We start from the raw sequence: 13,134 nt of genomic DNA on the forward strand, positions 1-13,134 counted from the left end.
CTTCGTACCCCAAAATATTCTCCGGATACCGGCCCATCTCTGTATCCCGACTATTCTTTGTATCCTGACTACACTCCGTATCCCGGCTATTCTCTGTATCCTGACTGTTCTTTGTATCCCAGCTACTCTCCGTATCCCGGCTATTCTCTGTATCCCGGCTATTCTCCGTATCCCAGCTATTCTCTGTATCCCGATTATTCTCTGTATCACGGCTACTCTCCGTATCCTGGCTATTTTCTGTATCCCGACTATTCTTCGTATCCCGACTTTTCTCTGTATCCCAACTATTCTCTGTATCCCAACTACTCTCCGTATCCCGACTACTCTCCGTATCCCGACTATTCTTTGTATCCCGACTATTCACCGTATCCCAGCTATTCTCCCTATCCCAACTATTCTCTGTATCCTGACTATTCTCCGTATCCCGGCTATTCTCTGTATCCCGGTTATTCTCAGTATCCCGACTATTCTCCGTATCCCGACTATTCTTTGTATCCCGACTATTTTCTGTATCCCAACTATTCTTCATATCCTGACTATTCTCCGTATCCCGGTTATTCTCTGTATCACGGCTATTCTCTGTATCCCAACTATTATTCGTATGCAGGCTACTCTCCGTATCCTGGCTATTTTCTGTATCCCGACTTTTCTCTGTATCCCAACTATTCTCTGTATCCCGACTATTCTTTGTATCCCGACTACTCTCCGTATCCCGACTATTCACCGTATCCCAGCTATTCTCCGTATCCCAACTATTCTCTGTATCCCGGCTATTCTCTGTATCCCGACTATTCTCCGTATCCCGACTATTCTCCGTATCCCGACTATTCTCCGTATCCCGACTATTCTTTGTATCCCAGCTATTCTCTGTATCCCGGTTATTCTCAGTATCCCGGTTATTCTCAGTACCCCGGCTATTCTCAGTATCCCGGTTATTCTCAGTACCCCGGCTATTCTCTGTATCCCGGCTATTCTCTGTATCCCGACAATTCTCTGTATCCCGACTATTCTTTGTATCCCGACTACTCTCCGTATCCCGAATTTTCTTTGTATCCCGACTACTCTCCGTATCCCGGCTATTCTCTGTATCCCGACTATTCTCCGTATCCCGGCTATTCTCTGTATCCCGACTATTCTCCGTATCCCGGCTATTCTCTGTATCCCGGCTATTCTCTGTATCCCAGTTATTCTCTGTATCCCGACTATTCTTTGTATCCCAGTTATTCTCTGTATCCCGGCTATTCTCCGTATCCCGGCTATTCTCTGTATCCCAGTTATTCTCTGTATCCCGGCTATTCTCCGTATCCCGGCTATTCTTTGTATCCCGGCTATTCTCTGTATCCCAGTTATTCTCTGTATCCCGACTATTCTCCGTATCCCGGCTATTCTCTGTATCCCGGCTATTCTCTGTATCCCAGTTATTCTCTGTATCCCGACTATTCTTTGTATCCCAGTTATTCTCTGTATCCCGGCTATTCTCCGTATCCCGGCTATTCTCTGTATCCCAGTTATTCTCTGTATCCCGACTATTCTCCGTATCCCGGCTATTCTCCGTATCCCGGCTATTCTCTGTATCCCAGTTATTCTCTGTATCCCGACTATTCTCCGTATCCCGGCTATTCTCCGTATCCCGGCTATTCTCTGTATCCCAGTTATTCTCTGTATCCCGACTATTCTCCGTATCCCGGCTTTTCTCTGTATCCCAGTTATTCTCTGTATCCCGACTATTCTTTGTATCCCAGTTATTCTCTGTATCCCGGCTATTCTCTGTATCCCAGTTATTCTCTGTATCCCGACTATTCTCCGTATCCCGGCTATTCTCCGTATCCCGGCTATTCTCTGTATCCCAGTTATTCTCTGTATCCCGACTATTCTCCGTATCCCGGCTATTCTCTGTATCCCGGGTAATCTCCAGATCCCGGCTATTCTCATCTTTCCTCTTGTTACATGCTGGGATTAGCCCCGATCTGCTGCCGACAAACAGAGGACTTTATAGAGCCGCCATTTCTCAGAATTTATCACCTTCATCTGTCTAGGAAAACTTTGGGCAGAACCTTCCAAACCGCACCCTGGGAGAGATACTCTGCAGACTATTATTACACTCTGTGCATTCCCTATTATTCTGCAGACTATTATAAATTATCATACTCTGCGCAATCCATTTTTTTCCTGCAGACTATAAGGTTAGGTGCACATCTATGCATGTTTGGTTGATTTTCATGTGCATTTTTGATGCGTTATTATTTGTGAAGTGTTGATATTGCTGGGAGGAGGTGTCTGTTGTCATGCAGAAGATCGCACCCAAAATGTACATGCGTTTTTCCATTGAAGTATATTCTGTGCATCCATATTATTCCGCAGACTATTATTATTTTCTGTGCATTCCCATATTATTCTGCAGACTATTACCATTAATATACTCTGTACAATGCATATTTTTCCGCAGACTATTACTATTATTATACTCTGTGCATTCCCTTATTATTCTGCAACTCACAGACCCATCCTTGCTGATTTACTTCTTACTACGATTATTATTATTATTATTAATAATATTATTTTCTATGCAATTTATATTATCCTGCAGACTATTGTTATTTTCTGTGCATTTCCATATTATTCTGCAGACTATTACCATTAATATACTCTGTGCATTCCATATTAATCTGCAGACTATTACCATTATTATACTCTGTGCATCCATATTATTCTGCAGACTATTACTAATATTAGAATCTGTGCAATCCATATTAATCTGCAGACTATTACTATTACTATACTCGGCATTCCATATTATTCTGCAGACTATTACCATTATTATACCCTGTGCGTCCATATTATTCTGCAGACTATTAGCATTATTATACTCTGTGCGTCCATATTATTCTGCAGACTATTAGCATTATTATACTCTGTGCATCCATATTATTCTGCAGACTATTACTAATATTAGAATCTATGCAATTCATATTATTCTGCAGACTATTACCATTATTATACTCTGTGCATTTATATTATTCTGCAGACTACTACTAATATTAGAATCTGTGTATTCCATATTATTCTGCAGACTATTACTATTAATATACTCTGTGCATGCCATATTATTCTGCAGCTCAAAGCTATTATTATTATTAATATTATCTTCTATGCAATTCATATTATTCTGCAGACTATTACTATTATTCTACTCTGTGCATTCCATAAGATTCTGCAGACTATTACCATTATTATACTCTGTGCATTTATATTATTCTGCAGACTATTACTATTATTAGAATCTGTGCAATCCATATTATTCTGCAGACTATTACTATTATTAGAATCTGTGCATTCCATATTATTCTGCAGCTCAGAGCCCCATCCTTGCTACTCTAGCTCCTCTCACTATTAATCTGAATGTCTTCCCGTGGGGTTTTGCGGCGTATTGTTTCCTCTCCATCATCTGCACATCACATTTGTTATTTTTGTTGGGATCGCAGGTAATCCCGGCGCTGTCACAGCCTCGCTCCCCTCTCTGTCAACAGCCCAGAGACCTGAGCACCGTGTCACCGCAGGAAGTCGGGGGAGCGGAGATGGCGACCCCCCCTCCAGAGACCGCAGCCTGGACTTGAACGTTTGCAGAGCGTTCCACCTTCCTCAGGTATTGTAGTCAACTTTCCCATCACCCTCCCCAGAAATGTCCCTGGGGGCTTTTAGATTGCAAGCTCCCGCGAGCAAACCTCCTAACCCTCCTAACCCTCTTATCTTGAATTGTACTGCCTCCCTTTATATTGTGCAAGCTGCAGGGGCTATACCGATTCCTAATAATAATAGTAATAATAATATTCAAAAACACGGGTCCATTATCAGCTTTAGGCTCGGTTTTCACTAGTGCGACTTCTCATGCGACTTGGGACAGTAAAGTCGCATGACAAGTCGTACCCCATGATTTCCAATGAGTACCATTCATATCTGAGCAACTTCAAAGTAGTCCCTGCACTACGTTGGTCTCACTTTGATGCGACTTGACCTCAAGACTACACAGGCATTGTTTCAAGTCGCGGCAAAATTGGTGGGCAAAAAAATTGTGGCAAAATCAAACGACTTTCAGGTCGCAATAGTAGAAACCTAGCCTTAAGCTCCGTTCCCACTTGTACGACTCCAAAGTTGCACTGACTTTGGAATGCAACTTTAATGCAACTTTGGATGGGTGCAACTTGGATACGACTTTGGCTTTGACCGGTGATAAAGGACAACTGTTGCATTGTATAACATTTAGGTATGACTTTCAGGCTCCATTCACACTTGTGCGACTTGTCATGCAACTTTGGACATCAAAGTCACATGACAAGTCATTATCCCGCATTTTTTCCAATGATAACCATTCATAGATATGCGACTAAAAGTCGCAGCAACTTCAAAGTAGTTCATGCACCACTTTGGTCCGACTTTCATGTAGCTTCAGGGCCATAGACTTAAATTTTAACCCTCAAAAGTTGCATGAAAGTCGTACCTGAATGTTATATAATGCAACTTCTGTGCAACAGTTGTCCATTATCACTGGGCAAAGTCGTATCCAAGTTGCACTCATCCAAAGTTGCATCTTTGGATTGGTACAAGTGTGAATGGAGCCTTAGGCTCTGTTTCCACTATTGTGAGTTGTTGTGCGACTCGACACATGTGAAGTCGTATGACAGGTCAAAATCCATGTATTTCAGTGAGCCCCCGTTCTAATTGGTCGCATCGACTCCAAAAAAAAGTTTTTTTTGCACTACTTTGTTCCGACATCGCATCAAAAATCGCACTGCAAAGTCGCACTGTAAACCGCGCGACTTTGGAGTCGCAATAGTGGAAACCTAATCGGGCAGTGCGGCGCGCTGGCAGACGCAGGAGAAATTGCACGGGTCCATTCAAACGGGCGTTTTGTTCTGAAGTCGCAGCTGCGAAGGGGCAGTAATGTAATTTGCATTTGAAAATGCATGGTGCCCGGTCAGTGGGCAGTGCGGCGTGCTGGCAGACGCAGGAGAAATCGCACTGGTGTGAACAGGTCCGGTCACACGGGCGTCTTGTTCTGAAGTCGCAGCGTGCTTCTCCCCTGCCGAGCTCGGAAAAAAACTAAGATGGAAGCGAACCCAGCTGCAGGTTAGCACAGGCGGGGGCAACAACGCCCTTAGGAACTTAAAATGCAAAAATATTTAATGGAATTATATTTGCGGTTGCCATGAAGTGTGGCACCCTCCTGGTAGGAGCACATTACGGTCCCGGTAGGAGGACATTAAGGTCTTGGTATGAGGAAATTACGGTCCCGGTAGGAGGACATTACGGTCCCTATAGAAGGATATTGCGGTCCCGATAGAAGGACATTACGGTCCCGGTAGAAGGACATTACGGTCCCCCGGTAGAAGGATATTGCGGTCCCGATAGAAGGACATTACGGTCCCGGTAGAAGGACATTACAGTGCCGGTAGAAGGACATTACGGTCCCCCGGTAGAAGGACATTACGGTCCCGGTAGAAGGACATTACGGTCCCGGTAGAAGGACATTACGGTCCCGGTAGGAGGACATTGCGGTCCCGGTAGAAGGACATTACGGTCCCCTGGTAGAAGGACATTACGGTCCCAATAGAAGGACATTACGGTCCCGGTAGGAGGACATTACGGGTCCCGGTAGAAGGACATTACGGTCCTGGTAGAACATTCGGGTCCCCCGGTAGAAGGACATTACGGTCCCGGTAGGAGGACATTACGGTCCCGGTAGAAGGACATTACGGGTCCCGGTAGAAGGACATTACAGGTCCCGGTAGAAGGACATTACGGTCCCGGTAGGAGGACATTACGGTCCCGGTAGAAGGACATTACGGGTCCCGGTAGGAGGACATTACGGTCCCGGTAGGAGGACATTACGGTCCCGGTAGAAGGACATTACGAGTCCCGGTAGAAGGACATTACGGTCCCCCGGTAGAAGGACATTACGGGTCTCAGTAGAAGGACATTACGGTCCCGGTAGGAGGAAATTACGGTCCCAGGAGGAGATTACAGGTCCCAGTAGAAGGACATTACGGGTCTCAGTAGAAGGACATTACGGTCCCCTGGTAGGAGGACATTACGGTCCCGGTAGGAGGACATTACGAGTCCCGGTAGAAGGACATTACGGTCCCCCGGTAGAAGGACATTACGGGTCCCGGTAGGAGGACATTACGGTCCCAGGAGGAGATTACAGGTCCCAGTAGAAAGACGTCGTCCCTGGAAGTAACATGTCGCTGATTGCATCTCCCCCCGGTGTGGATCCCTGCCGGCAGCGCTCTGCCATTACCTGGGGCATGTAAAGTGGAACAAGTGGCAGCTTGCGGAATTAAATAAAAGAAGAAGAAGAAGTCAGCCGGGGTCACCCCAGCCGGGTCTACTCACCACCACAGCCCGATGATGTTGGCAGGACACAGGAGGATGAAGAAAAGTCCCAGCTGAGTCCTGGAAAGGGGCATCATGATTCCTCCACGCCAAGGTGGGCGCAGGAAGAGGAGCACCAAGAATAATAAGTTATCCGGATTCAGATTCTTCTTCTTCTCTACAAGCCAGGCAGCCAAGAACACACAAGGAGCGAGGTCAACAAGTAGAAAACTCCAAGGAATGCCTGGATTTTTTCCCTATGGGGATGGATGAGAAGGTGGGAGGACAGTAGCTGAGCCTGAGCCGGGTGGGGTGGTGGTGGTGTTGGTGGTGGGGGGGGGGGGACACAAGTGGCTGGGGGGCACGGCTCTCAGGTGGCTTTGGAGTACAGGGACTGTCCTGAGGACTGGCAGAGTAAGGAAGGGGAGCCCGTCTGGGAGGAAGAGAGAGAAGGGTCTGGGGTGGAGAGGAGGAGGTGAAGAGAGGAGAGGAGAGGAGGAGGGAGAGGAAGAGATAAAGGGAGGTGAATCCACACAATTACTAATCGTTCTTCTATCAAAAACGTATTCTGTGTCACCCCCCCCCCCCCCTCCAAAAGGTGCCCGAGGGGGGGGGCGATGAGCGACGGTGCGTGTATGGCGTACAAATGTCACACCTTTAACCTTTTTGAAGTAAATTGGCCGGGTGGACTTTTTTTTTTGTGTAGTCTTTCTGTGACAGTTCTGTGAAAGTCAAAAGGTTGGAAAGTCGTAGGTGAGCGTCGGCGTACGTGTGGCACACGGGCCACCGCAACCGACTTTTTGACGTTAATTGGCCAGAACAAAAGTCTTTGAACGACTTAATAGCCCGGATTCACGTAGATTGGCGCATCTTTCTGCCGGCGTAGCGCATCTCATATGCGCTACGCCTATGTAACTCTGAGAGGCAAGAGCAGTATTCACAAAGCCACTCGCTCCCTACGTTGCGCCGGCGTAAGCCCGCCTAATTCAAAGTAGGTGGAAGTGGGCGTGCTACATGTAAATGAACCGTGACCCCATGCAAACGAATGGCGCATGCGCCGTCCCGTGGACGCATCCCAGTGCGCATGCTCAGAATCACGTCTAAAATACTCCATAAGATACGTCGAATCACTGCCTACGACGTGACGTAATCTACGCCCAGCCCTATTCACGTACTACTACGTAAACGACGTAAAATACGATGGCTGTTCCCTGGTCCATACCTTAACATGACTTACACCTGCTTTATGAGGCTTAACTTTACGCCGGACGTATGACTTACGTAAACCGCGTACATGAATGCGCCGGGCGCAAGTTCGTTCGTGAATCGGCGTATCTCCCTCATTTGCATATTCAAATCGTAAATCAATGGAAGCGCCTCTTGTGGCCAGCGTAAATATGTGCCTAGGATACGACGGCGTAGGCAAGTTACGTCGGTCGTAGGAAGCCTATTTTCAGGCGTTTGTAGTTCTGTGGGTACGGCGCACAGATACGACGTCGCACATTGACACTTACGCGGCGTATCTCGAGATACGTCGGCGTAAGTGCTTTGTGAATCCGGGCCAATGTTTCTAGAAGCAGCACATACACTGAAAGATAAAAAAAATTGATGCTGGTGTCGGCGGTTTAGGGGTGGGGGGGGGGGGTTAGGGTTGGGGGAGTCAAACGGTGAGAAGCCAGAGATAAGCGCCGGCGCATGTTTGGCGCACAATCGCGACAGACCTTTAAAACTTTTTGAAGTCAGTTGGCTGGGTTGAAAGCAAGATAAAAATTGATACTGGTGTCAGTGGTAGGGGGGGGGGGGGGAGTCAAGCGGTGAGAAGCCACCAATGAGCATCGGCGCATGTACGGCTTACAGACAATCACAGCAGACCTAAAACTTTTTGAAGTCAGTTGGCTGAATGAATTTGTTTTGTAAGCTTTGCTTGTCTGAATCTTTCTGGAAGCACACATACAATGAAAGATAAAAAAAATTTAAATCGGTGTCATAAGCCAGAGATAAGTGTTGGCACATGTATGGCGCACAATCGCGACAGACCTTAAACTTTTTGAAGTCAGTTGGCTGGATGGATTTGTTTTGTAAGCTTTGCACGACTCTTTCTGGAAACACACATACAATAAAAGATACAATTCTGATATCGGTGTCATTGGCTGGGCAGGGGGGGGAGGGGGGTCAAACAGCGGGAAGCCATAGAGGAGCGTTGACGCATGCATGGTGCACAATCGCGACGGACCTTAAACTTTTTGAAGTCAGTTGGCTGGTTAGTTTTTTATGTATTCTTTCTGGAAGCACACATACATTGAAAGATACAAATGAATACTGGTGACAGTGGGTGGGGGGGGGGGGGAGTCAAACGAATGAGAAGCCATAGATGAGCGTCGGCACATGTACGGCATACGGATGATCACAAAAATGTTTTGAAGTCAGTTGGCTAAGGGGATTTTTTTTTTTTTTTGGTAAATTGTACATTTGATATCGGTGACAGCGGTTTTGGGGTGGGTTGATGAAAGCCAGAAGGTCAGAAAGTCATAGGTGAGAGTCGGCGAATGTATGGCGCACGCGTGACCGTAACTGACCTTAAACTTTACAAGGAAAGATAACAATTGATATTGGTTTCAGGGGGGGGGGGGGTGAAGAAAGTAGGGAAGTCCTAGGAGGGTGTTGACACATGTATGGGTAACAAACGACTGTGATAGACCCTAAACCAGGGATCTTCAAACTACGGCCCTCCAGCTGTTGCAGAACTTCAAGTCCCATGAGGCATTGTAAAACTCTGACATTCACAGACATGACCAGGCATGATGGGAATTGTAGTTCCTGAACTACTGGAGGGCCAAAGTTTGAGGACCGCTGACCTAAACTATTTAAATGTGTCCAGCCCCAGTGCAGGACGCCAGACATATGGATTCCAATGGCGGGGGTGTGTCTTTTTGAAGCACGTGATTAGAGCCAGAAGCTCTAATAGGCTTAAAAATAGGGTTGGCTCGGGGCGCAGATCACTGCGCCCCGAGCCCATCCCAGGTTACAATAATCCCAAATAAATAATTAAATATTCCCTATTGAAACACTGATCCTCCTCCCGGCCAATCCGAAAGCGAGACCCATCCACCCGATTGGCTGAAAGTACAGGAGATCGGATTTGACACCCAGGAGGAGGAGGAGGGAGGAGACAGGGCCATCTTTTCCATTGGGCATGCTGGGCAGTTGCCCGGGGGCCCTGCTTGCCTGGGGGGCCCCACCGGCTGCCCAGCAAGTAAAAAATTGTGGAGAGTGACGGGTTAGAACTGCCCATGCCCAGTTTGCAGAAATCACAAAGAAGATCCGATCTTCTCTGTAAGGGGGGAGTGAATGCAAAAATGTAAGGGGGCACTGATATAAAGGTTCCCCCTCCTATTAGTGACCCCCCTTACCTTAGTGTATTTACTCTACGGAAGGTGGTCTCTGGTCACCAGCGTGCCCCCCACATCAGAGTTCCCCTTTACATTAGAGTCTGCAGGATTCCCCCTTACAATGCAAGGGGGAACTCAGTCTGCGGACCCTGATGTAAGTGGGAAAGAGAAAGTAGTGGACTCTTATATAAGGTGGTCTCTGATCACCAGAGCCCCCCTCCACATCAGAGTTCCCTCCTTAGATCCTGATCTGCAGCGTTCCCCTTTACATATGAGTTCCCTTTCACTGTAAGGGGGAATCCTGCAGACTCTGATGTAAGAGGAAACTCTGTGCTGGCTGGGTTATAGTAACCTGACCTTCATGTCAATGAAGACATTTTTTTTTTTTTTTACTTTTGTTTAACTTAAACACATTGCTAATAGCACTAGCTACTGTATATGTTTATAGTTTAAATACTGACATTTGCATTGTTCGGCACTGAAAACTGTAATTTTAGGTACTTTTTTTGCACTGGCAGTAAAAGACGTGGTTCTGCCAGTAAATTTTATGATTTTTGTCAGTAAATTCTCGTGTGTGATTGTGTAGACAGGGCCCCAGTGCACTGTATTGCCCGGGGGCCTATAATGCTCTTAAGATGACACTGGGAGGAGACGCATGGCTGGAGCCGCCTTGATCCAGAGAAGGAGAAGAACCAATAAATGCCGCAAACCTAGATGGGGTAAGTGTGGGACTGGATGACCGACCGACACCGCCCCTGGGGGAGGGGAATGGGTAGGGCGGGGGGGGGGTGCCGCCGGCTGACCGACTGATCGATCCAGAAGGGGCAGGGGTTGTCTGCCGCCGTCCCCCCAAAAAACTACCAGCTGCCACTGCATCGAAAGATAAAAATCGATGTAGGTGTAAGTGGTGGTGGGGGTGGGGGGTCAAACACTGCAAAGCCATTGATGAGCGTCGGCGCATGTATGGCGTACCCACAATCACAGCAGACCTGAAACTTTTTCAAGTCGATTTTTTTTGGAATCTTTGCACGAGCGGAATCCTGAAGCAGCACATACATTGAAAGATAAAATTGATACCAGTGTCAGTGGTTGAGAAGGGGGAGGGGTCCTCAATAGGAGTTGAGAAGCCTTCGGCAATCTTCAGCCTATGTATGGCGAATGGCGGACAAATGACCATGAAAGACCTTAACAAAGTCAATTAGCCGGATTAGACTTATTGTGGTCTTTGCACGACTAAATCCTTCTGAAAGAAGCTCATACTTTGACAGATAAAAATTGATATCGGTGTCAGTGGTGGGGCGGAACCTTAACAAACCATCCAAAGTCAATTGGCCAGATTACGGCCCAGATTTACGTAGATAGGCGTAAATATAAGCGGGCGTAGCGTATCGTGGTGACGCTACGCCGCCGCAACTTAGAGAGGCAAGTGCTGTATTCACAAAGCACTTGCGTCTAAAGTTACGGCAGCGTAAATGTGCCGGCGTAAGCGCGCCTAATTCAAATGGGGAACAGGGGGGCGTGTTTTATGTAAACTAAGCATGACCCCACGTAAATGGCGCTTTTTCGAGCGGCGCATGCGCACGCATGCTCAGTATCACGTCGAATTTTCAAATTAAATTACGCCCGCTCAATGCCTAGACGACGTGAGCGTAACTTACGCAAAGCCCTATTCGCGAACGTTTTACGCAAACGACGTAAACGACGGAAAATTTCTACGCTGTGCCGACGTCCGTACTTAACATTGCGTACGCCTCACTATAGCAGGGGTAACTTTACGCCGGTCCGACGCCTTACGCAAACGACGCATATAGATAGCCCTGTACACACGACCGGTCTGTCCGATAAATACAGACCGATGGACCGTTTTCATCGGACAAACCGATCGTGTGTGGGCCCCAATCGGTTTGTTTTCCATCGGTGAAAAAAAATAGAACACGTTTTAAATTTTTCTTATGGATAAAAAACTATAAAAAAAAAAAAGGATCGTCTGTGGGGAAATCCATCAGTCAAAAATCCACGCATGCTCAGAATCAAGTCGACGCATGCTCGGAAGCATTGAATTTCATTTTTCTCAGCACGTCGTAGTGTTTTACATCACCGCGTTTTGGCACGGTCGGATTTTTGACTGATGGTGTGTAGGCAAAACTGATAAAAGTCAGCTTCATCGGATATCCGACGAAAAAATCCATCGGATTAGATTCCATCAGATATCCGATCGTGTGTACGCGGCATCACAGGTTTTCTTCTAAGATTGTCCTGTATTTGGCTCCATCCATCTTCCCATCAACTCTGACCAGCTTCCCTGTCCCTGCTGAAGAAAAGCATCCCCACCACATTATGCTGCCACCACCATGTTTCACAGTGGGGATGGTGTGTTCAGGGTGATGTGCAGTGTTAATTTTCCCCCACACATAGCGTTTTGCTTTTTGGCCAAAAAGTAACATTTTGGTCTCATCTGACCAGAGCACCTTCTTCCACATGATTGCTGTGTCCCCTCCCCCACATGGCTTCTCACAAACTGCAAACAGGACTTCTTATGTCTTTCTTCTTGTCACTCTTCCATAAAGGGCAGATTTGTGGAGAGACGACTAATAGTTGTCCTGTGGACAGATTCTCCCCCCTGAGCTGTGGATCTCTGCGGCTCATCCAGAGTTCCCATGGACCTCTTGGCTGCTTCTCTGATGAATGCTCTCCTTGCCCGGCCTGGTCAGTTTAGGTGGGCGGCCATGTCTTGGTAGGTTTGCAGTTGTGCCATACTCTTTCCATTTTCCAATGATGGATTGAACAGAAGCTCTGTGAGATGTTCAAAGCTTGGGATAGATTTTCATAACCTAACCCTGCTTTATACTTCTCCACAACTTTATCCCTGACCCGTCTGGTGTGTTCCTTGGCCTTCATGATGCTGTTTGTTCACTAAGGTTCTCTAACAAACCTCTGAGGGCTTCACAGAACAGCTGTATTTATACCGAGATTACATTACACAAAGGTGGACTCTATTCACTAATTAGGTGACTTCTGAAGGTAATTGGTGCTACTAGATTTTAGGCTGGATTCGCACCTATGGCATTTTTAGTGCTTGTTGTATTTTTGCAGATTTGCACTACAGTCCATTTACCATGGTTTCCTATGGAGTACAAATCTGCAAAAAGCACTAAAAATGCCATAGGTGCGAATCCAGTCTTACATGCAAAACGCTGCATTTTGCAGGAAAAAAAGTCCCGACCCTTTACAAAAATGCATTGATGTGAACATGTTCCATAGGAACCCATGTTAAAAAATGTCCCTGCAATTTCCCTGCATTTCTGCCTAAGGCTCGATTCACACTAATGCGTTTTTTTGTGCATTTTGCAGAAATGCAGGGAATTTTTTTTAACAT

General features: G+C 46.7%; 1 protein-coding gene across 1 annotated transcript in view; it reads right to left on the reverse strand.

Moving 5' to 3' along the window:
* WNT6 (Wnt family member 6) overlaps positions 1-6,715 on the reverse strand; it is a 124,638-nt gene extending 117,923 nt beyond the window's left edge. Inside the window, exon 1 of the mRNA XM_040358158.1 lies at positions 6,391-6,715. Within this exon, the coding sequence (XP_040214092.1) occupies positions 6,391-6,467 (77 nt within the window). The 5' untranslated portion in view covers positions 6,468-6,715. The remainder of the gene's footprint in view (positions 1-6,390) is intronic.
* Between the last annotated feature and the right edge of the window lie 6,419 nt (positions 6,716-13,134).

The sequence above is a fragment of the Rana temporaria genome, chromosome 6, assembly GCF_905171775.1.
Source record: "Rana temporaria chromosome 6, aRanTem1.1, whole genome shotgun sequence".
NCBI classification, from domain to species: Eukaryota; Metazoa; Chordata; class Amphibia; order Anura; family Ranidae; genus Rana; species Rana temporaria.